General features: G+C 49.6%; 3 protein-coding genes across 3 annotated transcripts; 2 read left to right on the plus strand and 1 right to left on the minus strand.

Annotated features, from left to right (window-relative positions):
* Positions 1-418: 418 nt before the first annotated feature.
* MIND_00088200 (uncharacterized protein) lies at positions 419-1852 on the plus strand (the record flags this gene model as incomplete). Its single annotated transcript, XM_037357838.1, has 1 exon — positions 419-1852. One exon carries the CDS (start codon positions 419-421, stop codon positions 1850-1852), a length of 1434 nt encoding a protein of 477 aa, XP_037225748.1.
* Positions 1853-7501: 5649 nt separating this feature from the next.
* Positions 7502-9025, minus strand: MIND_00088400 (uncharacterized protein; the record flags this gene model as incomplete). The annotated part of the gene is made up of 3 exons (XM_037357839.1): positions 7502-8111; positions 8159-8399; positions 8452-9025. 3 exons carry the CDS (start codon positions 9023-9025, stop codon positions 7502-7504), a joined length of 1425 nt encoding a protein of 474 aa, XP_037225749.1.
* A 2032-nt stretch (positions 9026-11057) lies between these two features.
* MIND_00088500 (uncharacterized protein) lies at positions 11058-12323 on the plus strand (the record flags this gene model as incomplete). Its single annotated transcript, XM_037357840.1, has 1 exon — positions 11058-12323. One exon carries the CDS (start codon positions 11058-11060, stop codon positions 12321-12323), a length of 1266 nt encoding a protein of 421 aa, XP_037225750.1.
* Between the last annotated feature and the right edge of the window lie 11443 nt (positions 12324-23766).

A 23766-nucleotide genomic window follows, 5' to 3' on the forward strand; every position in this document is an offset into this window, starting at 1 on the left:
TTTTACACTTTGCTTCACCCCCTTCCATGAAAACCTACCACCTTGCCCCAGCTGTTATATCTACTCCAAGCTGCTTCCCAAAATATTGTCCGCAAACAAAACAGGTTGAACGCCTTTGCCCTTTGGCAAGTTGGATGATCGTTTGGGCCGGGTGAGTGCTAAGTCAATGAACGACAACAACATCTGACTTCACATAGACTGTCCCTCGTACTTTGCTCACTGATTTACCGACTATCCGACGCGTCTTCGGGCCTCTATGGCAAATTGCGTGATCATGCTATCGGAACTCTCCAGACAGCGGAACTCTTCGAAGAGCGGAAGTTTTCGAGCGCGGAACTCGCTATAGTCCATATAAACAGGCAGACCGAGCGCCTACGTTATAGAACTTATCGTCCCAACTGAATCGCCCACTTCAAACATGACGCCCAGCGTCACTTCACCTCCCACACCCGCAACAAACGAAGCTTTGACAATGATCGACATCCTTGGGGTCATCTTCGAAGCCTGTCTTGCCTTGAACTTTTCTGTCGAATGGCACAACGACGTTCGGCAAAAGATGGCTCTTGGGGCGGTGTGCAGGTGTTGGAAATTCACCTTGGAGTCACTTCCCGCCTTGTGGTCGCACATAATTCTGGTCCCGCGAATGCCTCAGTATTACATCGACAAGGTTTTTCGACTTGCCAAGCAAGCTCCGAAACGTTTGCGCATCGACCTTGACCTGGACTCGGAATTGGATACCATGTTTTTGTCTTCGATTGCCGCTCTGCTGGTTGCCAAAGCGGAGACAGTCACTCATATCTCCGTTCAATATATTTCCTATTCCGCCTGGAACACATTTGTCGACCATTTATCAGCGGCCAGTCCTCAACCCCGCTTTCTCTCGCTCAGATCCTTCTATGTGACTTCTCCTACCGCCCTGCACAACCAACTCGGAGATGCCGCCCCACATTCGTTTCCGGACCTCGCAGCAAACCTCCAAGATCTTTATCTTGACGGATTGCTTCCGTCGTCGTTTGTCGTTGGTGCCAACCTGATATCGTTGTCTCTAACAAACCTTTACTTGGCCGAGGACGATACGGCTTCTTTCACTTTCACGACGACATTGTTGGACTCTCTTCGTCAAACTCCCCATCTCGAAACGCTTTTCATTGATGTGGATGAGTCCTTCACAAACCAGCCTGTGCCCCACAAACCAGTCGTTCTGCCTTACCTGCACACCCTGTCCTTTCTCTGCAACATGCCCTTTCCACATCACTGTGGTTTCCTGCTTTCCCTAGTCCACCTTCCGAAACTACACAGTCTCTCACTGCATCTGGTCAGTGTGCAGAACGTGAACAATTTCATCTCGGTGAACGGGACCCACCTTTCGACCATTGTTGTGCTGCGTCTTATCGGCGACATTTCGGCTTATATCGAGTTCACTGGTGGTCGAGCAAAGCTCTTGTCTTCGTTGACAGGGAGCAGGCTTCGTCATTTAGACTTTCTTGATGTCGACGGGCTATTTCCGTTCGATAGCGAACACAACGTCTTCGTCCAAACGCAATTCCTTGAAATTCTCGCGCATACACTTTCTCTTCCGGCTGTTTGCCTTCTAGTCATACCACCTTTATTTTCGCCCCCGCGTCCAGCCTCACGTGCAAGCTTGATCAGGTCCTTGCTGGAGCCTGTTGCAATACAGGCCGAACCTAAACGTATTTTCGAGGAACATGCATTATGCGTTAGCATCGACGACGATCATTCAAAGTGTGGTCGTATGTGGTCCTGGGACCATTGTGGACTTGCCTGGGAAAATAAAGCGAGTCACTTTCACGCTGCTCTACTTCCGATTTTTTATATGTCGACTTCCTCTTAATTACATCATGTAGTATCTTACTTCCTTGCCAAGTACTTCGTCATTCATTTATGAGCCGGTGAGAATCGACCAATAATTCAGCAAACTGATGGACCGCCTCACTCTCTTCGATTGCTTTGACCGGAGAGAGATACTATCACCATGCGGCAACGGCACGGTTGACCGATTGAGCGGGCCGGGCCAGCCACACGGATCATAAAGCAATGTCTTGGCGAATCATCCCCTCGGGTTGGCCTGCAAGTACGGCGCCTCAAACCCGGTCGCCGACGGCCCGGCGACCCGCTGATGGCCCGCAGATTTTTTGACTAGTTCCAGCTTATTGAAGTTCAGTTCAAGACAACACTGTGTATAGGTGGCAGGAATACATTTGTTTTTGCGCTATTAAGAGCAAAAATGTTTTGGAAAAGAATGTAGATTAGTGTTGACTGTCGGTAATACAGCGACTACCTTGAAATCATCTTCCTCCACCAATCCTTGAGCCCTCCGGTACTCCAAACACATCAGTCCCCAAATACTTTTGGCCAGCAAGTCGGTTACGTTGTCCGTGCCCTTGTTTGCATGCTTCTTGAGATTTTTCGTCGAGTTGTGGTCTGGTTCCAAGCCATGCGATGGCCGCAGCCCCGAGCAGCGCAGACAAAGATATGATGGAGCTGGCCTCCACGATACTCGATATGGATGTCGCCATCGTAAAACGCATAAATGGTGCTGGTCCAACCGTGCTTAGCCTTGTTTAAGAGCAGTCAGATGAATGCTGTCAAATGAGGAATATGCACATACCAAGATTCCGCTGCCGCAATTGATGGCATGACAGTGAACTCCGAGTCACAAAGATGGGAAGACGGAGGATTCCTCACAGTGGCGAACGGTGAACTCGCAAAAGCGACCCTGATGCGATTGAGACAACGCAGGGCACCAACCACCTTCTGCTGGGTGAAAGGAGTCGAGGGAAACGAGGCGGCAGACCTCCTCGCAAGCGGGGGTGCCATGAAGAGTGAACCAGATGAGATAAGAACTAATGAAGCCGAAGACTTCAAGTTGAGACTGAGTGGTGCGAAACTGAACTTGAACACGCTAACCCAATCGTCAGCGATGAAGACGATGAGAATTCTCAAAATGAACGCACCCCAATATCAGGAGAAACTAGCCCCGCGCAGGAACACTAAGGAATATACCGCTGGCCCGCGGCGTGGCTACAGACGAAGGTGTAGAGGAAGTGTCGGACAAGAAGATATGGAAGTCAATAAGACATAAAAATATCTCCTAGAATATCAGATTCTTCCTATGGATGTTAATACACGACGGATATAAGGTCGGCAAACACTGGGAACACATACCAGACCACGAATGGAAGGGACCGTGTAAGGAGCCCCGTTGCGGGGGTGTGGATGAGTCGATGAGCCATATTTTGACACAATGCGAGGCGCCGGGCCAGGAGAAAGTCTGGGAGCTCGCCAGTGAGTTGTGGAAGCTGAAAACGAAGAGTGAGCTGCCACGCCCGACAGGCCAGATCATGGCGTTGATAAGGCGGACATCGGCACAAGACTGTTCCGCATAATGATTTCGGAGTCGACACACCTCATTTGGAAACTCCGAGAGAGAGTGATCAACGAGAAAGACCACAATGAACGAAATAAAGCGTAAATGGTGCTGGACGATGAATAACAGACTACAGATTGACAGAGAGATGATTAATGAAAATAAATACAGGAAAAGGGCCATTCCCAAGGCATTAGTCCTCAAAACTTGGAACGGAACACTGAAAGATGAAGAATCACTCCCAAATGACTGGCCAACGTCAAGGGAGGTCGGGGTTTTAGTGGGTGTCGGTTGAGGCGGGCGATGACGGGTGGTGAACAGGAGGGCCAACTCCCTCCTGCACGCCCTGAGTCTGTCGAGACTGCAGCCCCCCACTAGATGTCAATGCCGTTGGGCCTAGTGCGGATGCGCATTTCCTCAAGTGGTGTTGATCCGGCTGGCGACTTATAACATGGTTGTTGACGCGTTACATCAGGTGTGACTTGACGTGCTTCAGCAGATTCTCATCACACATTCGTGCCCCAGGCCAATCCTGGTCATTGGTCAATCTAAAAGTTGCTTTGCTCCGTTATGACAAATTTGTTTTGTTTCAGTGTCTAAGAAGGCATACTTACAGAAGGAGGTGTGGACTCAGTCAAACCAAATCGACTCTGGGAAAGACACATAATCGGGAGGAGGCAGCGTGCTTGCTTCCTTTGTCCAGTGAAGTCCATGATGGTCCCAGGACCACCGGCGACTGCATTTAGAATGATGGCTGCCCGAATCAAGGCACAACGCATGTTCCTCGACAACGTGTTGCGTTCTCCCAGGGATGGATGCAGGCTCGAACAACGACCTGATCAAGGTGGGATGCAAGTCTGGATATGGGGGCGAAAGTAACGGCGGCACGACCAAATGAAGAACAGTCGGAATAGCAAGCGTATGCGCAATGATTTCGAGAAACTGGGTTTGCACAAAAACTCGTCGCTGCCGATTGTAGCCAAACAGTCCTGTCACATCGAAGAGATTCAAACTGTGGAGTTTGGTGCCCATTAACGAAGACAAAAGCTTTGCTTGACCTCCGGTGTACTCGATATAGGCAGAAATGTGCCCGACTAGGCGCAACGAAGTAACACATGAGATGAGAGTTTCATTCATGGAAAGGAAGTGCTGCATATTGCGCAAACTAGTGAGACACAATGTCAGCGCTTGTGCTTGTGGGGGGCGGATCTGTGATATCAAGGTGCCGCAAGCGTGGGGAGATGATGTATGGCAAACAAAAGTTAGGTTGTTCAAATGGGGAAGAACAACTAGATGGATAGAATGCGCAATGAGGGGCTCGTTGATATCGATGACAAGAGTTTCGAGATTTGTAACCTGGTCAAGACAGTCGAGTAAGGTTGCAGCAAAAACGAAGGAGTCGATGGGATTGTCAACAAGATCCCAACGCATGAGGACCAATGTTACGATGTTAGGGCCGATCATGAACGAGCTAGGATTTAACCCGTCAAGATGGAGGTGCTCCAATGATGGAGTAAGACCCGGAAACGGATGAGAGAGTTCAGTGTCAGGCTGGTTCAAGGTTGCGGATAATCGCTGGAGGGAGGAAAGGTTTGGTTGAGAGTTTACTGCTGATATGTAGTCGATGAAGGTGTTCCAGGCGAAGTAGGAGTAATAATGAACAGAGAGGTGGGTGACGGACTCCGCTTTGGCAACCAGGAGAGCGGCAACCGAAGACAAAAACGTGGTATCCAGTTCCGAGTCACGGAGAAGTTCGATGCTCAAACGTTTGAGCTGCCTTGGCAAGCCGAAAAACCTTGTCGATGTAATACTGAGGCATTCGCGGGACCAGAATTATGTGCGACCACAAGGCGGGAAGTGACTCCAAGACGAGTCTCCAACATCTGCACACCGCCCCAAGAGCCATCTTTTGCCAAACGTCGCTCTGCCATTCGACAGAAAAGTCTAAGGCAAGACAGGCTTCAAAGATGACCCCAAGGATATCGAAAGACGTGAGAGCTTCACGAGTTGCGGGTGAGGGAGGTGAAGTAACGCTGGGCGTCATGTTTGAAGTGGGCGAGTTCTATAACGTAGGCGCTCGGTCTGCTTGTTTATATGGACCATAGCGAGTTCCGCTCTTCGAAAACTTCCGCTCTTTGAAGAGTTCCGATACCTTGATGGCATGCTGATAATGTTGCTCTGAAGTGATGGCCTTTCCCCGAAAACGCGTCGTCCAGTTGGTAAATCAACGAGGAAAGTCTGAGGGGACAGTCCAAGTATGCGAACTCAGATGTCGTCTATCCACTGCATAATCTGCCATAAACCAGTCACTGGGCTCGTCGGCGTCCACGATGACCGGATTGGGCAGCAACACAACCCCGACTTCGTGGATGTGAGCAGGGAAGCCCGCTGCTCGCCACATTGGGAGTACTGGTAGCTGAGATAGCAGCAGACTAAGAGCGTGGGAATTGAAAGCGGGAGCAGCCTTTATGGACTCCATTAGTTTAGAGCATATTGTGATCCACGCAATACGAGGCCCGCTAAATTTGAGAGCGCGCATTAGATATTGAAAAGTGGAGAATTAAGCACGCACGAAGTATTGTCCTTGGTCGAGACGAACAGTGAAACGTGCTGGACGGCGCGCAAAAGATTTGAAGCAGCATTTGGAGCGTCTGTAGCAGCCAAACATGACGCCCAGCGTTACTTCACCTCCCTCACCCGCAACTCGTGAAGCTCTCACGTCTTTCGATATCCTTGGGGTCATCTTTGAAGCCTGTCTTGCCTTGAACTTTCCCGTCAACTGGCGGAAGGAGGTTCAGAAACAGATGGCTCTTGGGGCGGTATGCAGATGTTGGAGACTCGCCTTGGAGTCACTTCCCGCCTTGTGGTCGCACATAATTCTGGTCCCGCAAATGCCTCCGTATTACATCGACAAGGTTGTTCGGCTTGCCAAGCAAGCTCCAAACGTTTGCGCATTGGCCTTGACCTGGACTTCAAATTGGATACCACATTCCTGTCTTCGATTGTGGCTCTGCTAGCTGCTAAAGCAGAGACAGTCATTCATATCTCCGTGCATTATTGGTCCTACTCCGCCTGGGTCATATTTGTCCACCACCTATTGACAATCAACCCTCAACCAACATTCGCCTCACTCGAGAAATTCTCCGCGACTCCCATCTCTTCCTCGAATACATCTACGGCTACTTCGTTGAGTCTAATTGGGGATATTTCTTCTTATATCGATTCCATTGGCCATCGTGCGACGCATTCATCTTCCTTGGTGGGGACTCAACCAACGATTGGATTTCCTCGATCCAGGGGTCCAGGTCTCGGCTCCCGCACAGTTTCTTGCACATGCGCTTTTCGTTCAGGCCGTTCACCTTCTATTCATACGATGGTTACGTTTGTCCCCTCATCCGGACTCGGTTGGCATCATCAGCTCATTGTTCAAACCTGCTTGGGTTGATGCCAGAGCAACATATGTTTAATTATCTAGGGATATGGCACGCCTACCACTCCAACTTTATACGACCTTGACCGTATATCATGCATTTTGTCCTATCGTTCCATTAACTTTTTCCACGTCACCTACAAATTTTCTATGCCCTTGAATAAATCAGTTTCGTTCATGCGCTCGCTTCTGACATGCGAATTCGTTTTTCCGAGTGTTCGATCCGATGCTTTGAAACTTCAATTCCACTCGACCAGTTGATTTATGCATCGTCCAGTCAAGCTTCTGGCAAGTAGAGTTATAATAGCAAGCAATATTTCAAGCAGTGCTGGGTAGTCGGTTCAGCAGAAACCATATCATTGCGAGGGAGTCGTGGACATGGTACGATGAAGAATTTCGAGCTTGTAGCCTTGGTTTTAGCGGACTGGTATGAGAGTCTAAGCTGACGAATGCTCATGACAAACACTCCGCTCGAAGACTACTGCCCACCACTTTGGGGATTAAAAGGACATTGTGGGCAAAAGGACAAGATCGTACGACGAAAAACAAAACAATTGTTTCAATTAAGTAGTTTCTGTCAAAATTTTTGTCCCTCCTTCAACCGTTATCATGTACTACATTGTACCAGATTACAGCAAGGCATTATTGTAGAACGACAACAACATCAGTAAACAAGCGGCTGACTACGACACTAGTTCCATAACAATACGCAAGGCTTCTTGCCAGATCAGTTTGCGCATATCCATACTAGGTACATTGCACGCGTCGAGCCCAGCACCATGCAGTCTGGCATCCAGACTTGAGAGTTGTACTGGAAGAAGCGGGCAAAGGGGCGATTCACAAACCACCGAATTGAGCCGTGCAGGAAGGGATTCCGAACGCTCCTCATTGTTGTGGTTGAAGACATGTTCCCGAATGCGAGCATCACGTTGAGCCTCATGATCCACGCCATAATGAGGCAGATCTTCAAGGGGTTGGTCTTCGAGGGATTCATCTGCAAAAGGTAAAGTATGGACGCCTTCTTCAACCTGACCGAATAAAAAGATATCAGCAGGTGAGCGATTGGGCTCGCCACGAATTTGCAGAACATGGAAATTCCAGGTGTTGACCCAAGCTTGGGCCTCATTATTGAGTGCAGGTAGAAAGAGATGGTGTAAAAGCCAGATATGTAGGTCATCGTCGACATGCAAACCATAATATTGCTCCAGGGACATGAAGAAGTCATACCACTTCACTCCCAGGCCTTGAGTCCAGTCTAACCAAAGGCGTTCAATGCGGGTATTGTGAATGCTCCTGAGAAATCATTCAGTTGGGATAATATGCGAGACAAAGTACATGACCTGCCAAAAATGTAGGAACCCCGACCCGGACCACGCAGTCGCTCCATTGCCTCTGCGACTTGGACATTTTCGACGCCGTGATCTCCTCGAACTCTGCTCGGCACACCATACAGTGCTGTTGCTTCCAAGAACAGACAAAGGACTGTATATGAACGATTGTTGTTGTGAACTCGCAAGCCAGTCACGAATCGCGATTTCCCGTCAATGAACGCATGGGTGACCAACTTCCATCGGATGAGACCTTTACAATCTGCTCAGTTATACTGTAGCTTCTGTATCAAGGCACCACTGACCATGTTGTCCATCGTGATGCCACAATGAATTGACCGCTGGAACCCAATACTTCTTCCGTGAAATCTTGCGGCGGCCAAACGATGGTGGGGCCCCACGCACTCTCACCATCGATGATCGTAGTCGTGAACGAGATACACGGACACCCTGGCTAGCCAGCTGTCCCATGACCATACTCCTGCCGGCATTAGGAAAAAGTTGAAAAATAGCGAAAGTCAAGGAATCGAGGTGTTGGTCGGATATATCAGTATGCCGAGTGGAACGTCCGCATGCAACGTTACGCCGCCGTTCCTCGGAGCCGTCCGGCAGAGCCAAGGACTGAAACACTGGCGCACCGGGAGCGACCAGATTAAGATCCAACAACCTCCGCCGCACTGTTCTAGGTGAGCAGCCAAGGACTCGCGCAATCTGAGTGGGTCCCTTGAGCTGTATCGCCTCTCGGAGGAAGTTGTCTTCTATCACGATAGACCGTCGACCCCCTCGGGATGTGGAGGCCCCGAGTTGTACCACATCTATTGGGTGCCGTTTATGGCGTTCTGGATCTGTTTGGCCAGCCTTCTCGAGGTCATTGACCATATCGTGGATATTATGAGATAAGCGTTGGAATTCATCGGTGGGAAATATATCGCGATGCTGGTAGTTATCAGGAAGGGAGCTGCAGGACTGATAGATCATCTTACTTGCTGGGCGGAATGGAGGAGAGCAAGGCAATCATTACGCCGGCCGCGAATTTGCGCTTCTTCTTGACTTTGTGTGCGAAGAAGGGCTGAGACAGCCTCTTCGGAGTGCCACGTAGGCGGAGCGAAGATTATCAAGGCGGTATTCGTCCATCTAGCTGGGAAAACAAGACGAGGAAGAGTGGGGAAAAACGATGTTGCAAGCTCGCACAGGATTCTAGGCCAGAATTAGCAACGACAGATATTCTGAAGGACAACCATTACTTGTGGGTGGGAGAATTGGGCGTCCAAAGGGAGGAGAAAGACTTGCTGAGGAACTGTTAAAAACAAAAAACGTGTTAAATCAAATTGATTGACGCTATGGATGAGCGCTGAGCCGCTCGCAAAATAAGCAAAGCTCTGCTGTGGTCGAGCAATAAACCCGCGACAAGTTGATGAACAGGGAAACCCGCTGTTCGACGACCGACGGTCCAGAGACGGCGTTGATGGCAACTTAGGGTCACATATCATATCATCGCATCGCGTGACATCCTGATCACGTCTTCTGGGAAAGTCTCCAGTGGTTGTCGTTGGACGAACCAAGAACGAACCCACATTTGGTTCGTCACGGTTGCGCAGTAAGTCCTCGTCCTCCAGCCCCGACACCCAAGTCTCCCACAAGTAGTAAGAGGTGTTATTGAGAACTGCCGTTGCTAATTCTGGCCTAGACGTTCTCGCAACATCTCAGTCTACTGCTACATCGTCTACTGATATCTTGGCCAGCATCTCGCAATGCGACGAACGGCGGGTTTCCCTGTTCACCCCCACCAAGGCCAATACTTCGTGCGTGCTTAATTCTCCACTTTTAAATATCTAATGCGCGCTCTCAAATCCAGGGGCCTCACGTTGAACAAACATTCAATGTGTTTTCTGTACTAATGAATTAATGGAGTCCATATCGACTGGCCATACTCTCGCGCTTTTAACACCCAATTCTTCACCACGGGTCTCTTTGCTAAAGTCCACAGTGCGACCCTCCAGCGGTTGTCGTTGGACGAACCAAGAGCGAACCCACGTTTGGTTCGTCACGGTTACGCAGCAAGTCTTCGTCCTCCAACCCTGACACCCAATTCTCCTACAAGTAAGAGTTAACCATGAGAATATCCGTCGTCGCTAATTCTGGCCTAGAATTTCATGCAAGCTCGCAACGCCTCAGTTTACCGCCACGTTGGCTGCTACAGACGCTCCAAATGCTGCTTCAAATCTTTTTGCGCGCCGTCCAGCACGTTTCACTGTTCGTCTCGACCAAGGACAATACTTCGTGCGTGCTTAATTCTCCACTTTTCAATATCTAATGTGTGCTCTCAAATCTAGCGGGCCTCGCATTGCGTGGATCACAATATGTTCTAAACTAAAGGAGTCCATAACGGCTGCTCCCGCTTTCAATTCCCACGCTCTTAGTCTGCTGCTATCTCAGCTACCAGTACTCCCAATGTGGCGAGCAGCGGGTTTCCCTGCTCACATCCACGAAGTCGGGGTTGTGTTGCTGCCCAATCCGGTCATCTTGGACGCCGACGAGCCCAGTGACTGGTTTATGGCAGATTATGCAGTGGATAGACGACATCTGAGTTCGCATACTTGGACTGTCCCCTCAGACTTTCCTCGTTGATTTACCAACTGGACGACGCGTTTTCGGGAAAGGCCATCACTTCAGAGCAATATTATCAACATGCCATCAAGGTATCGGAACTCTTCGAAGAGCGGAAGTTTTCGAAGAGCGGAACTCGTTATGGTCCATATAAGCAGGCAGACCGAACGCCTACGTTATAGAACTCGCCCACTTGAAACATGACGCCTTGCGTCACTTCACTCACAACGAATCAAGCTTTGGCCATGATCGACATCCTTGGGGTCATCTTCGAAGCCTGTCTTGCCTTAAACTTTTCTGTCGAATGGCAGAGCGACGTTCGCCAAAAGATGGCTCTTGGGGCAGTGTGCAGGTGTTGGAGACTCGTCTTGGAGTCACTTCCCGCCTTGTGGTCGTGCATAATTCTAGTCCCGCGAATGCCTCAGTACTACATCGACAAAGTTTTTCGTCTTGCCAAGGCAACTCCAAACGTTTGCGCATCGATATCTACTCGGAATTGGCCCCCACATTCTTACCCTCGATTGCCGCTCTCTTGGTCGCTACAGCAGAGACCGTCACTCATCTCTGCGTGCAATATTCCTCTTATTCCACATGGGATGGATTTATCAACCACATATCAGCAATCCACTCCCAACCACGCTTTACCTCACTCCAACAATTCTCCGCTACCACTCCTATCCCTCTTTGGAGTGAACTTGACGCTGACCTCCCTCATCGGTTCCCGGGTTATGCCCCAAATCTGCAGCACCTCCTCCTTCATGGGTTGCCTTTGTCCTCATTTGCCGTTGGTCCCAATATTAATTCTTTGGCCCTCACAAATTTGAACTCGGTCTACGATGATGCGACATCCACCGTGTTTGCCCTCTGCCTCTTGGACACCCTTCGTCACACTCCCAGACTCAGCATGCTCATGGTTGGCGCTCCACCAGAGTCCACCCTCCATCTTAATGCGTCAAATTCGCTTGCACCTGTGGTTCTTCCTCATTTGCACACTTTCTCTTTTCTTTGCATGCTGTCCTCGACACATCGCTGTGGCTTTTTGGCCTCCTTGATTGTCGCCCCACAACTTCAAACACTATCCGTGGGTTTGGCCAATGTTCCCAATACGAAGGACTTCATCTCGCTAAATTCATCCAAAATCTCCGTTATCGCGGGGCTCCATCTTTTGGGCAACACATCTGCTTACCTCGAGTTCACTAGTGGCGGCGCCCAAAAGCTTTTGTCTTCTTTGACTGGGAGCAACCTTCGATCCATCGATTTCCTCGATCTCGTGGGTAGTTTTGATTTCGATGCTGATCACATCGTCGATGTTCAACGAGGGCTCTTGGAAATTCTTACCCATGCACTCTCTTTACCTGCTATTCGCCTGCTGGTCATACCGCCATTATTTTTACCTCCACATCCCGGCTCACGTAGAAGCTTGATGTCATCTCTATTCGACGATCTTCCGAGGGATTCCAAAGCCAAACACATCTTGGAAGCACATGCAGTGTGTCTCTTCGGAGGAAAATCATTCAAACTGTGGTTTATTGTGGTCTTGGGAGCATCGAACACTTACCTTGCGAAGTGAACCCAGTCATTATAGAGTGGGATGGTTCGGAGCTGAATTTTTTGTACCGGTTAATTTTCTCTAATACTTGTTATATCTCAAATAAGGCCGCTCCTTCCTTACAGTCTGACCACTCACTGAGCTGAGCTGCCTTGATTATCATTGACACACTTGTCGGGAACATGAATGACCATTTCCTAAATAGTAGGCGGGACTCTAAGTCTGAGGCTAAGCGCACAAGTTTTGACTTGTGCGTCGGTGGGCGGCGATGGAGTGGCTCCGGACTCTTCCGACGATTGGCTTCAACCCTCGGCTCCTTCTAATACTTCAATTTCGTCAGTCGGACCGTGTTGCCGCGTATTAATCCAATCCAATCCAATCCCCCTCCACACGATGTGTTATTTTTGGTCGTCACACTCTTTGGTCGGCGTCACACTTTCCCCCTCTCAGACCAAATTCACTGTCTGACTGCGGGAGACAAACGCGATGCACCGCTATAGGTACGAAATCTGCTCTCTCGGTAACAACTCTTTTCAGTACTGACTAACGCCTATGCAGTGCCGCCTCCGTCAACGCCACACTCGCCATAATACTCTTCAGCCTCGACAAACCGTCATGAGACAACTACGACTCCATTTTCAGCCCCAAAGGTTGCCGTACCCCTTCCCCCGACTCCTGCTACCTCAACGCTGAATCGGCCGAAAATATCGAATGCATATTTACTTCCTCTGGCTATGCAATTCCACCACCCCCCCCTCCCCAAGAACGGGCCAGTCCAGTTCCAAATTGGTCGGCTCCTCCTCCACCACCAGCACATATGGCTTCGTCGCCGTATAGTGCATATGCAGAACCGCCTATTCGCTCCGCATGTTCAACAAAAGCTTTACATCTCCCTCCTCCGCCACGTACTTCGTCTCGCGCCGAGTCTGTGACTCGTTCTTCAATCGACCAAGTTCAGAGAAAAGCGTCTCCTGCTTCTTTTGCAACGCCATCACATCATTCACCAGAAACCCACTTAAACGTCGCTGCACCAACAGTCGGTGCCCCTCGAACTCACGGAACGAGCGGGTCAAGGCAGCTGCCCCGCATCGCTACAGTATGTCCATGACCTGTTCCCTGATTGAGAAGTTTAGTGGCTTCTTCCACCGACAACAATGAGGGAGCAATCACCAACCATGATGAGGAAGAAGAAAAAAGTCAACAACAGTTGGCAAGGCCGTTAGAAATGAGAGTCAACGCTCGCATGACCATCCCTCCCCATGCCCGGGTCCCAAAGAGTTCCTCCCAACTGGAGGAACAGTGAGGAAGATGACAGCAGCGATGGAGAGGAGAGTGGGGAAGAGGGTGAAGACGACGAGAGCAGTGGCCAGAAGGATGAAGACGACGAAGATGATCCAGAGGAACAAGAATGATGCTCTCTGATTCTTTGCCCCTTCAACTGCAATGCTTGTATATAGGTAATATGGTAAATCCCCCTTATTGGACAACTATACCAGATCTAGTACCTTACTGTCGTCAACCTACCTCTTGCGTGCACATACGACCAAAGACTAGGCTGCTAACCAAGGACAGAATAAATTGTCATTCTATCTCCAACCTGCGTCCACTGCCGTCGCGTTGTCTACCTCTCTTGCTCAACACCGATATCCTGCATCTTGCCGTCCAATAGTGAATGCCTTCTTGCTGCTATTTGTCGTCAGCTCGATGTTGTGTTGGGACATAGCCCTCGTCCGCAATTTGCGCTCCACTTTCAAGAGTGATGTCAAATTTAAAGGCGCTCGTCCGCTTTCCCGACAGACAACGGACCGTAGATACGACTGGGCCGGCCAAACTTCGGGATACTTGGCCACAAACCGATTCTCCGAATCAAGTCTTTCAGTGAAAGACTTTCACTGCATCTGGATCAGAAGCTAACAGTCGTAGTTGCCAGAAAGTAAACGAGCACCAGAACTGAGAGCGCGACTGTGTCTGAAGATCATTAGTCAGAGCAAACGCGCGACCTAATGTAAACCTTTTCCACTGTTGGGCCCTTCTGTCAATCGATCCAATCTCTCGTCTTCCACTCGCAGCTGCTCAGTGTTGAAACCCCTCAGAATTCGTATCGTATCTCGTCCTCTATTGCGCGATAGCGCTACGTACGCGTAAAATGGTGTCAGTTTACCGGTCGGCGGGTCACCGAGGTTGATGATTTCATATTCGAGAGTCTGCACTTGGGACTTGAAGCCGGTAAATGCATATGCTGGAGTCATCACATATTGCCGTCGCTTTACTGTTCTCGACTTGGAGTGCCGCCTGTAGGAATTTGGAATGACACTGCCGAGGGGACAACAGGCAGAACGCCGTCTGGTAAGCCACTGATAAAGCCAAAGGTCCTGGTGTCTGGCTCGAATAACAACACCGCCGGCGGAAATCGCAGCATGACTTTACCCTCTTGGTCGGTCATTAACGGATATGACTCTTTGTGATCAAGCTTCAGGTCCACAATGGTTCCACAAGTCCCATTTGCGAGGTCTGCTTTGGTTGCGATGTTGAAAAGAACCATCGCTCGCATGCCTGGCGAGATGTTCACCTGTTCTTCGAGTTTGCCTGTCTGCTTTTGAGTCTTGCTCGTCGGTGAAATATACCCCCAAACCCTTTCAAGAATCATATTTGCCTAGAATGGCCAACGATACGAGTCTGTAGATGTGCATATATGCGTAGATAATGCAACGATATAACTCACAAAATTTGAAACTTATCAAACACTCGCGAGACTGTCAATGGGAAACCATGCTCTCATTAAATCGATTAGCAGTCAAGACTCACATTCAATCGCTCTGGCAGCATGAGGGATCATGATGAAAGTCAAGTTGTTCCAATCCAATGCTAGTGCGTCGATTTCTTGCTTGATGAACCAATGTACGACGGTTGGGAAGGGGTGAAGAATGATGTCGACACGAGGATAGAAGTCACTGACGAGGGACATGTAGTGGATTCCCCTCCAGACCCAGGTTGCGAATACATTGCTAGCCTCGATACACCCGCTCGAGACGTACTTCGATTGACTGTGCGTGATGGTTCACAAGGATGAGAGTGATTCTATCTTCGCTCCACTCAGAAACCCAGCATGGTCCCTGTATATCAGTCCCGATGAGAGATTGAAGAATTGCTGAACCAACAGCCCATATTCCACTCCAGTCGAGGCCTTCGAGAACTCCTCGGGTAAAAGATTTAAAAGTTTCGCGGAAGTCAGAAGTGAAATCATCCAGTATCATGTAAGACGTAGGGTAGTTTGTAGTGGGAAAACTGAGATGATCTGTGTTCTCGTTACTACGCTGTGGCCAAATGTCGACAAAATCCTTGAATGATAGCATGCACAATAATCTCGCTCAGGCTACAGTAGTGCCGGCTTTTTCAATGAGTAGTTCGTTCGCTGCAATCGTGTGATAGGCTTAGCAAGAATAAAAATAGACAATAAGTAGTCGACGCACCATTCGTCCAAAGTTTCTGGGCAACAACGGCGGGCAGTAGAGTATTTGGCCCGTACGGGGAGTGTGTCAATGTGCCGCATCTCTTCAGAGGGAGCAACTCGTTGCCACGCTAGCTGAACGAGTGTTTGACGGCTTCAAAAGATTGCTGCTGTAGCGTCACCCAATCTACGTGATAAGCAACACACGTACCAAGCCACCGCCATGCATATCGGCGGATGTCGTCTGAGTCACTAAAGGTTGTCGTTGTTGGATAAGCAACGATATTATGGCGTGTCTGAGTGCGCGCCTTGGTGGGCGCCTTGTCTTTCCAAGGTCTTTGACTCTTTGGACTTTGGTCATGACCAAGAAAGTATTTGATCATTGATGGCACGTAAGTAAGTATTCGACATATTCCTATCCTCTATTAGAAAACGCAAGGGACTCGAGATGAATAGATATAGTTGAACGAGAAATTGATGAATGGAATTGCTGGAAAGATGACTAGATATAGTTGGAAGGAAGTGGACGAATTCCAGGCGTAGAATGACTGGCTCTACTTGCCTGCTGAAGTCCTTCAAAGTCCCAGGACCACAGGCGACCACAATTGGAATGTCCACCGCCTGAAACAGGGCACAACGCATGTTCTTCGAAAATATGTTTTACCTCACCTCGCGTTGAAACAGGCTCCAACAAAGACCGTATCAAGTCGGTGGCGGAGGGCGAGTGTGGGGTTGAACGTAACGGTCGTATGACCAAGAGACGAACAGCCGGAAGGGTAAGTGCATGTGCAAGGATTTCAAGGAACTGCGTTTGAACCCAAAGCTGTCGCTCGGCATCGAAAGTAAAAAGGCCACCGGTATTGAGAAAATCCAGATGCCGCAGTTTACTCCCCGTCAACGACGACAAAAGTTTTTTGCGGGACCACTGGTCAAATCGATGTAAAGAGAAATGTGGCCAATTAGACGCAGAAGAGTAATGGTGGAAAGATGGGTTTCATTGGCGGAGATGAAGTTATGAGAGTTATGGTTGCTCGCCAAGCCCAATGAAAGCGTATGGAGCTTCGGAAGTTTGATTAGGGATATCAAGAAGCCGCAGGGGTGCGGCGATTGCATATTGCAGAGAAACGATAGGGTGTGGAGGCAGGGAAGAGTAAGTGGGCGGTGGGTGTCAAATCGGGTAGTGAAGGATTCATTGACATCAATGATAAGAGTTTCAAGGTGGGGTGTCTGGCGGAGAGAATCCAGGAAGGTGGCAGCGAAATCGGAAGAAGCCGGATGGTCTTGAACCAAGTTTGTGAGGGCCAACGATATGAGGTTGGGACCGACTACAAACGAGGACAAGGGAAGGCCGTCAAGATGGAGATGCTGCAGGTCTACCGCGGCACCGGGAAACAAACGAGGGAGGTCGGCGTCAAATGCGCTCCAGGAAGAGAGACCGAACGCGTCGCGGAGAAGCGCCGGAGTGATGTGAAGTTTGGGTGAGGGTTGGTTGCTGAGATGTAGTTGACAAATGTATCCCAGTCGGAGTAGGAAGAATATTGCACGGAGATAGAAGTGACTGTCTTCGCTGCGGCAACCAGAAGATCGGCAATCGAAGACGAGAATGGGGAAATCAATTGCGAACTGAGGTCAAGGTTGATGCTCAAATGTTTCCGAGCATGCCTTGCGAGCCAAAAAACCTTGTGGATGTAATACTGAGGCATTTGTGGCATCAGAATGATATGCGACCACAAAGCGGGAGTCGACTCCAAGGTGAATTTCCACAACTTGCACACCGCCCCAAGAGTGATCTTTTGCCGAACGTCGTTCTGCCATTCAAGTGAGATATCTAAGGCGAGGCAGGCTTTAAAGATGACCCCAAGGATATCGAAAGACGTGAGAGCTTCACGAGTTGCGGTTGTGGAGGGTGGAGTTTCGCGATATGCCATTTGGAGTGATTCGGTTGGTACGTTGTCGAAACTCGCTCTGCCCTTTTATATGGGCTATAGGGAGTTCCGCTCTTGAAAACTTCCGCTCTTCGAAAACTTCCGCTCTTTGAAGAGTTCCGATACCTTGATGGCATGCTGATAATGTTGCTCTGAAGTGATGGCCTTTCCGAGAAGCGTCGTCCAGTTGGTAAATCAACGAGGAAAGTCTGAGGGGACAGTCCAAGTATGCGAACTCAGATGTCGGCGATCTACTGCATAATCTGCCATAAACCAGTCACTGGGCTCGTCGGCGTCCACGATGACCGGATTGGGCAGCAACACAACCCCGACTTCGTGGATGTGAGCAGGGAAGCCCGCTGCTCGCCACATTGGGAGTACTGGTAGCTGAGATAGCAGCAGACTAAGAGCGTGGGAATTGAAAGCGGGAGCAGCCGTTATGGACTCCATTAGTTTAGAGCATATTGTGATCCACGCAATGCGAGGCCCGCTAGATTTGAGAGCGCATTAGATATTGAAAAGTGGAGAATTAAGCACGCACGAAGTATTGTCCTTGGTCGAGACGAACAGTGAAACGTGCTGGACGGGCGCAAAAGATTTGAAGCAGCATTTGGAGCGTCTGTAGCAGCCAACGTGGCGGTAAACCGAGGCGTTGCGAGCTTGCATGAAATTCTAGGCCAGAATTAGCGACGACGGATATTCTCATGGTCAACTCTTACTTGTAGAAGAATTGGGCGTCAGGGTTGGAGGACGAAGACTTGCTGCGCAACCGTGACAAACCAAACGTGGGTTCGCTCTTGGTTCGTCCAACGACAACCGCTGGAGGGTCGCACTCTGGACTTGAGGCGTTTGCACGAAGAGAAGACTTGGAATTGTGATGTCACGAGATCAAATCAGATCTAGATGTGACGGACCGCCATCAACAACCCTCCGCTCAACGTTGAACAGTGGGTTTCCCTGTTCACCTTCGGGCAGGCTGGACGGATTTAAAACCTCTTGGCCGTTGGCCGCAACTAGGCACGATGATGGGGTTTTAGCGAAAGAAAAACAAGCACGCAAACACTTCAAGTTGCAATCGCAAATAATCTCCGACCAAAGCCATGGATAGAGGTCCAGAAATCCACTTTGAATCGCAACGAATAGGATCGTAGCTGGGTACAGCCAAACCTCAAAAGTGTTTCGTTTACCTTGAGGAAGCCGAGCGGGTCCCCACATCAAACATTTGTCCCAACTTGCTTTGCGCCCACCACTATCTACTCCAGATACCATCTTTAGCGCCACCATCGATGCTCGTACTCAAACTCGCCTCGCCCGTCTTTTTATGCTCTGCTCCATCTCCGAAAACCTACTACCTTTGCCCCAGCGGTTATATCTACTGCACAAGTAAGGGTTGTCCTTGAGAATATCCGTCGTCGCTAATTCCGGCCTAGAATTTCATCCAAGCTGGCAACCACGTTGGCTGCTACAGATGCTCCAGCGTATCCGTGAAGCGGCAGAAAAGGCCAAGATTGAGATTTCGTCAACCGCCCAGACGGAAACTTGCTGTTGATCACCGCCGACGCAACCGGTCCCAAGCATATTAACACGAAACTCCTCCGTTCGCAATTCGAGGCCCTTACTGCTTCCCTCATCCAACGCATTGTCGCTCCCTGCAAGAAGGCGCTGTTCGGTGCTGGCGTCAAGCCCAGCGATGTCCACGAGGTTATCCTTCTGTCAAGAGCGTTTTCGGTCGCGAGCCTATCAATTATAAGAAGGGTGTTAACCCTGACGAGACTGTCGCTATTGGCGCTAGTGCCCAAGGTGGTGTTTTGGTCGGCAACGTCATGGATGTTCTGCTTTTGGATGTTATGCCTCTTTCTCTTGATAAGTCATTGTGTTTCTATCTTTTGGAGTTTAGACTGACGGGTGATCACAGGTATCGAAACTCTCGGTCGTATCATGACCAAGCTCATCACTCGACAACACGACCATTCCTACCAAAAGGTCGCAGGTCTTCTCGACTGCCGCTGACGGTCAAACTGCTATCGAGGTCAAGATCTACCAGGGCGAACGTGAACTCGTTGCGAATAACAAACTCCTTGGTAGTTCGTCAGAATTCCCCTGCTCCCAAAGGTGTCCCTCAAATCGAATCACTTTCGACATTGATGCTGGTGGGTTGGTCTGTCTTTTTTGCCATCTACGTTAATCAACATGTTACTAGATTGTCAACGTCTCCGCCAATCTGAAGGACAGGGCTAAAGGACCAGCTATGATCATTGCCTCTTCTTCTGATCTCAGCAAGGACAACATCTACACCTCTCGGACTAGCGCTGAGACGACGGATGGGTATGAGCCTGAACCTTTCCTCACATCAGCGTATCGGAGACATCTGACGTGGCTATAATATATATCTCTTGGGCATTTATCCTCTGAATCCTACGCTTGGGCTGTTGTTCGCAGCAGTTAGTAATCATCTCCTTAGCCTTGCCCATCACCGTCTGTTTCGTCGTGAATTGCTCTTCATTCATTGAATACACACTTTCAATTACAATTGCTGTGTAAAAACGAAGGTTTAAGCACATAAGGAGGTCCTCCTTGTCACTCGAGGACGGAAAAGCGTCTCCTCAAACAACCGCAACGGGGTCCATAGGGCTTGGGGCCCACTCTGCGCGGAGTCCTTCAAACCCAGGAGGTGGGTGGTTGGAAATAGCATCCATGAAGATGAGCCCAAAGCCACGTGTACGGAACCGAATGCTGATAGTAGCGTCGCGGACGCGAATGGCATTGAGGAAGGACTCCGTTCCCAAATCAGGGATGACCTGAACAGTTGCCCCGGCGATTTCCCTTGCGTCTCCCCGCGGTTACTCCGTGAAGCCAGACATCGTGTAGCTTCTCTTGATTAGCACTGGTGCGCTGGCGCTTTGATGGGGACTCGCGCTCAGCGGTCGGTGCCTCCCGCGCCTTCATTGAAGAGTAATGTGACACCAGCGAATACTGGGGGGAGTTCTGGGCATCAAACTGATGCGTGGATGGCTGCCTGAATCCTCCGTACTGCAGCTGGGATTGGACGGGAGCCTGAGTGGGCGACAAAAAAGGTGTTTCCGAGGCACCCATCGGGAGTGGCATGTTGGATACAGAGATTTGGGGGGGTGTAACCCGGGTTGACGCTGCATGGCCTGTAGTGGTCATGCCTTGCACTTGACCTCTCGTGGTGCGAAGAAGGTTAACCTGCGCCTGGAGTTCGTTAATGCGCTGAATGAGAGCGTCGTGGCCTTGGCCTTGCACTTGAGTGAACGACGTCTGCACAGTCAGAAAACGTGTTTCTTCATATCTTTCGCGCGACATTCGACTGTCGGGCCGATGTGCCTCGTCGACATGAGACACGTGAAGCTCAAATGCGGACTGTTTATCATTGAGACGTTCGCGTGCGTCTCCCGCAGATTCCGTACCCCGACGGGGCGGGTGTAAGGCCCCATTCCTCGAATAGTACGTTGTCTTCCGTCTGCTCTCCGTCCCCGTCCTTTTTCGATAATGCCGTAGTCGTTGACGAAGAGACTGGTCCATTGACTGTAGAGGCACTGGTCGAAGAGGTGGCGGCTCGAAGAGCAGCAGGGTCAGTCTCCACCATCTGACTAGTTCCAGTCGCTGTAACTCCCGACGCCAAATTCAGGGGAGTATTACTAGTCAAGCTCGCACTAGTTTGCTGAGGGCTTGTTGCCTGAGTGCCGCGTGATACACGGGGAGAGATCTGAGGCAGAGGTGCAAGCTCGTTTGTGGTAGCAGGAGTATTTATCATGTTCATTTGAGGACCAACGAGGCCTCCAGCGTTGTTGACAACAGGAGCTTCGGATGTCATCGTATGGTGAGCAGGGCGTGGGAGAATGGCCCTCTGTCTCTTATCGCCTTTATGCTGGAATCCCATTGAGTTTGCGTGAGATGGCGGGTCGGGCTGATCTGAGTGGCGAGAGTCGTCGAAACATTTCGTGTTGACTGTTTTGTCGCTCAGACCCCAAGGGTCAATTGTTGATTCTATCTCAAACAGCGAGGTATTGCCATATGGGCTGCATCGGAGGGTTTAACTAGTGTTGGGGGGAATTGGATAGATAACCAACCTCAGAGATGGCGAGTTCCGTTCGAATCGTAGTTCCACGTTTAATAAATCATTGCGGATGAGGCGAAAATTCATGGGCACAGACGTCGATGGAAATGATGTCTTCAATAACCGAAAAACTAGAATTGGTTCTGAGACGCAGAGTTGAGCAATAAACTTACGTTTAATTCTCCCTTAAGGCAGTCTGAAGCGGCATAGTACGAAATGACCCGGTACTCAGTTTCTTCAACGGTCATTGTAATCATCTGTGAGCTTTTTATCTTCAATCATGAATATCAAACAAAGGTATACCTTCTTAATGAGACCATTTGGCTTGAAGTTGAAACCCTCCTTCGACAGACAATGAAATTGCGTCTCTCTAGAGGCGGCCCTGGGACGAAACTGAAGTTCAGTAATCGTTATATTATATTATCATACTGCGCCTGGTCTTTGCGGCCTATCACTTCTCGTTGAAACTGGCAATAAATGAGTAGTCATATCTAAGACTGAAAATTTGGGTCGCACCACAAAATTTCCTATGGTCGTCGGCCCCGACCATGACAATCCATCTGTGTAATCCGTCAGTAAACTCAGTTTCAGGCTGGAAGACTCTGAAGGATCGCACCATACCACCGTTGTATCTTACTCTCTCCTGGACTGAAAATAAAGACTGCGCCACTCTTGAGTTCAAACTTGAGCTGATGTATGTTGATACGCCGAGTTATACGAGAGATTTTCCCTTCTTGAGCGAGTCTGATGAGGACAAATGCGTCGGCAGTCGTGCTAACATGTCCAAAGTAAGGACTGGCGTCTTGGAGCATGCTACCCAGCGCGACGATGTTCTGGATCAACTTGAAGGTGGTTATTACGAGTCACTCGTTGTCTGTCTTGACGCTCTTCCGATCCATCGCCCCCGACCAAAGTAGGTCGCAATGAACACAGTGAGAAACTTGGTACCCCATCCAAATCGGGGATGATATTCATGACTGTCACATCGCAACTTCCTTTCAACTTTCAATGCACTGTTTTGGGATTCGACATGTCTCGTACGGCAAGCCAGATACCTTCAAACTTGGTATTCCTCATTTCCGTTTGCCGCCGATGTATGTCTTGGTTTACAACGCTCACTCACTGACCATTAAGAAAAGATGGCCGTTTTCTCAGTGTCCATCCAAAGCCTCTCGGCCAGGCAATTCAACTCTCGACGATTTAGTTGATGCAGGCGGCCCATCTGCATCAATGTATGGTAACGAGGATGAGAATTCGGAGCATTCGTGGGAGGTGAGTGATTCCACCGCCGGGAGTGGATCTGTCAATTTCGTCTCACCAGAATAACGATAAATTGGCTTGCACGGAAAAGGAACTCAACCATAACACCTTTGTGGATGGCCCCCAATATCTTCGAGACCGTCTCGCTATCCCAGCTGATTGGGCGATTGGTCTTCATTTAATCGTTGACACAGGAAGACGTCCCAAGACACCAATGTGGATTCTGATTGCCTTAACTCTTGCTGCTAGTCCATCTGGGATACTTTCCTCGCAACAGATTAAGAATGCTCTTTCGGAGCATTTCGTCGCCTTCACGAAACAACCTCATGGATGGTAAGGGATTCTTTCTTCGCGACGCAATATTTTCAAAAATTGTCAGAGCAATGTCTACAATACTCTTTCACTCTACACCATCTTTCTTCGGGTCCAAGACTATGTTGACTGGTGCCCAACAAATGACATGGGGTCAAATCGTAGTGCTTACTGGTGTCTCGACTTAACGTCAGGCGAGAGAGTCAGACCGTCGAAGACAAAGAATCGGACGAATCCCAAGGCGTGAGTGGCGCTTCTTCCTATTCGCTCAAATCCAACCAACTACCAGGAAGCAACAGATTGTTGCCCCACAAGACCAGATAGCCTCAACGACATATCACGCAACGGATGTTGACGACAAGAGTGATAGCAGGGAGGATTTTGTGCTGCCTTTAGCCAGTACCGAGAGCGCCTCTCCTGGTGCGTGTTAACCATCCTCTT

Source organism: Mycena indigotica, assembly GCF_014461135.1.
Source record: "Mycena indigotica strain 171206Taipei chromosome Unknown Mind.scaff0001, whole genome shotgun sequence".
Taxonomy (NCBI): domain Eukaryota; kingdom Fungi; phylum Basidiomycota; class Agaricomycetes; order Agaricales; family Mycenaceae; genus Mycena; species Mycena indigotica.